The 3,864-nt window shown below is 37.8% G+C and overlaps 1 protein-coding gene across 1 annotated transcript; it reads left to right on the top strand.

The window, feature by feature from the left end:
* The first annotated feature begins 807 nt into the window (after positions 1-807).
* On the top strand, positions 808-2,581 carry LOC145444841 (uncharacterized). Its single transcript, XM_080322867.1, has one exon. It carries the CDS (start codon positions 811-813, stop codon positions 1,630-1,632), a length of 822 nt encoding a protein of 273 aa, XP_080178993.1. The 5' UTR covers positions 808-810; the 3' UTR covers positions 1,633-2,581.
* Positions 2,582-3,864: the final 1,283 nt, after the last annotated feature.

The following is a 3,864-nucleotide window of genomic DNA, read 5'->3' as shown; positions in this document are numbered from 1 at the left end:
TATGGGAGCATGATCATATGATGTGTCTATGACCTCACATGCATATCGGTAGTCATTCCGAATGAATTTTATGCGGTGTCAAACATTCATACCAGATATCAATTGGGAGGTAGTTCGAAAAGCCTCGCAAAATGGGATTTGATCGGTATGGTTAATAACCCTAAGCTATAGATTTTTCATCAGGCGGCAGTGTTTATAGTAATATTATTACTGATATAACTAACCAAGGTTGTAATCGACGGTGGTGCCGGGTTGAAGCAAATAGGTAGGTGATCAGATATTATGGTCGTGATGTACCAATACTTGACTGACGACTCGCTTTCTTGAGATTTGCTATGATCTGACTTTACATACCTACGATACTCACGTTACTCCGTGATGTTAGTGTTACTTTCTTAAATTTGCTTATACTTGAATACTTTTGAATACTACTTCACATACTACTTCAAGTCTACTTCACTTAGTTTTGGCATGCTCGAAAAATTCTACATGAAATTGACCAGAAACGTACTGGAATAATTCTACCTATAATTCAGCCCGAAATAACAAATTAGACCTCCCATGACTGTGTAATATTTTACATTGCGATCCTCTGTGATATATAAAGATGAAATCTTCCGGTCATCTTTTGAGATTGCAGTACTGAACTATATTAAGGGCAAAGGTAAACGCAACGATATTCAAAGAATGGCTGGCCTATTGAATCAGATGAAAGTCATAGAATCGAAGTCTCCTTGCATAGTGAGGAAGGACAGTGTAAATTCGGGACATCTTGACGAGGGCAGTGAACATATTTGTGAAGTCTGCGGAATGGCATTCACCCGAAAGCATGCCATGAAAGTCCATTTGAAAATTCATACCGGAATTAAAGAGTTCGAGTGCGACATATGCGGGAGACCTTTCATCAAGAAATTTGACATGAGAACGCACATGAAAATCCACGCCGTACTGAAAGAGTTTGAGTGCAATGTATGTGCGAAAACCTTTTTGCGAAAGTTTCAACTTACAAATCATTATGCTACACACATGGGAATCAAAGACTATAAATGCGATGTATGCGGTAAGGCTTTCGTTACAAACACCCATTTGAAGACCCATTATCTGTTTCATACCGGAATGAAATATTTTGACTGCAGTATATGCGGAAAGGGGTTTGGACGGGAAAGTGAATTGAAAAGGCATTATATGATTCACACCAGAGCGAAACAATATATGTGTCATATATGCGGAAAAGACTTCACTACTAAAAGTCATTTGAAAACACATTATTTAATTCATTTTGGAGTAAAAGCATACGAGTGTGATATATGCGGAAAAAGTTTCGGTCAAAAATCTCATCTAACATATCACTGCCTGATTCACACGGGAGAAAACCAGCATCAGTGCGACATTTGCGGTAAAACATTTCGCTCGAAGTCGTACGTTAAGGTACACGCGAAGATGTTCCACTTAAAAGAGAGCAAGTATGAATGCGATATATGCAGGAAACACTTCATGAGAAAGTCTCACCTGAAACAACACTATTCCGTTCATGCGGCAGTGAATTACCATTGCAAAATATGTGGAAAAGCATTCAATGTAAAATCAAATATGAAAAAACACATCAAGATTCACGTGGATGATATGGAGTGATGTTGCACTATATATTGATAAATCGTTGCTGAAAAACCCTTTCCAGTACTGCATTTGGGAATTCATGAAACAGAAGGAAAATCAGGATCAACTGAATCCTCGGAACAATTCCAAGACACGATCTTCAGGAGCTGAAACCATTATAACTATCAGAAAATTGAACTTATATCCGAGGAAACGGTCTGACTAATGGACGTAGATATATTGATATCAAGAAATAATAGATCCTGGTTTAAATAAATTGGTCTGCTGCGGGATCGTAGAAAATGCATTTGACGTTGGTCTCAGCATCGAACTCGTGTTGGAGAAAAGCTACATGTGCGACGGAAGATGGATTTCCGTTACGATCGCGCTAACTGAATGTTTTGAACACCGAATGTTCTTTATCCGAAACGCTTGGAAATAGCTATTGAGTGTTCGCTGTTGAAGGTTATCTCTATTCATCACATGATAGGGCTTCATGCTACCAGTAGCTTGATTTTCGTGATTTCATCTCTTATACAGGACTAACTGCCATGTGAGTCTTATTTGATATTTGAATAGAAATTGTAGTTTTAGTCTATTTTAACTCCCTGAAGAATTGATTATTTGCAGCTTGCTATCTGAAGGAATTTTGACTTGAATGCGAACAGTCATGACGCCCGCGTACTCTATGAACTCGGGAAATTAATCATAATTGGAGCCCGATGAACAACTGAATGCTGTGTGCCAGACATTGAGCCATTATTGAATCAACGTAATCAATTTTGGTTACAAATCAGGTTGTCATAGACAGAAGGCTTTTATGACCATAGTTGAGGTTAGGGTTGCATTTAAAACAAACGGTGATTTAAAACATCTTTTAAACAGTATTTCAAACAAATATACATATATTTTTTTAATTTGCAAAATGATGCCATAATTGTGTAAATGCTTTCCAAAAACATGTTGTATGAGCCTACTAACAATTACCACCTTGTATAGCCGACGTTTATCGATATGGGATGGTTGAAACCCTCAAGTCTATTCAACAGCAATATTGCAGATATTTCGTCAAAGGAGCTATATTTACCGTATATTTGCATTTTTTGCTTCAATGCACTCGCTATAACGTGCCGCGAAATTATTTATTGGACATAGCAGAACGGAGCCACGTACCCATCGATATCGTAGCTCTACTCGGCAACCCCTACACCATTGTACCAGTCATTGAATATGTTTTTTTAACCGAGAGGCAGCTTTAATCTAGTAGTTTAATAGATAATATAGACTAACGATATTTAGGTTTGGTGCAAAAGGCAATAGTTGCTAAGCACCATAACCCCCATATACATACATTCATACATACATCAATCCACTATGACGTCTCAAATAAATATTCGTGACGTCATGGTCTTGAATAAAAAACAATACAAAGCGCCTTGTTTAAAACATGTTTGTTTTTAGAATGATTTTTTGTTTTAAAGGTAACCCTAGTTAAGGTGTTGTTCAGTTTCAAAGGCTATGAGGTGATAGCAATGAGCCCGTAGATGTGGTGTCATGCCTCTGTTCGGTAATGCAGATGAAAATGGGTATGTTACAGGGCTGTGGAGTCGGTAAATTTTACCACCGACTTCGGCTCCGACTCCGACTCCACACATTTTCAATATACCGACTCCGACTCCGACTCCAATTCTTGAGTCTTCGAACGTACCGACTTCGACTCCGACTCCGACTCCTGGGTCTTTAAACGTACCGACTCCGACTCCGGACTCCGACTCCGACTCCAGCAATATTACCAATTTACTTCGAAAATGATATGCCACATTGTCGGTTGAATGACTATCATACAACCATTAAACATATTCAAACATATGAATAACGGTGGCATGCTAAATTGTTTCATTGTGGAACAGCTCGAATTATCCACTATGCAATTAGCATGAAAGAAAGATTTGCTAAATATCCTTCCCTTTTCAAGTTTTTATAACGTGGACTCTCTAATATCCTGAAATGTATGAATCATTCAAATATGGCAGATATCCAATCATGTATGATAAAATGTAGATAAAAAATCGAAGTGTAGCTCTTGTGTATGAGGTAGCAACTAATAAAAGAGATTGAACTTACTAATTTTGTCATTGCACACTATCCTGATTACAAGCACACACACTCTAACTACTAATAGACATTGGTCATAAATGGAATTTAGTTAAGTAGTCAAAGACCATAGCCTATGTCTAGTCTACATGTACTTAATCAAGTATTCAAGGA

The sequence above is a fragment of the Botryllus schlosseri genome, chromosome 1 (genome assembly GCF_051294905.1).
Source record: "Botryllus schlosseri isolate E-star chromosome 1, Bs_hap1, whole genome shotgun sequence".
NCBI lineage: Eukaryota > Metazoa > Chordata > Ascidiacea > Stolidobranchia > Styelidae > Botryllus > Botryllus schlosseri.
Note: the sequence above shows the minus strand (reverse complement) of the source record. Positions and strands in the feature narration are given on the sequence as shown.

Bases quoted from the DNA above. Each gene is read 5' to 3' on its own strand.
- LOC145444841 (XM_080322867.1), top strand. From the start codon at position 811: ATGGCATTCACCCGAAAGCATGCCATGAAAGTCCATTTGAAAATTCAT.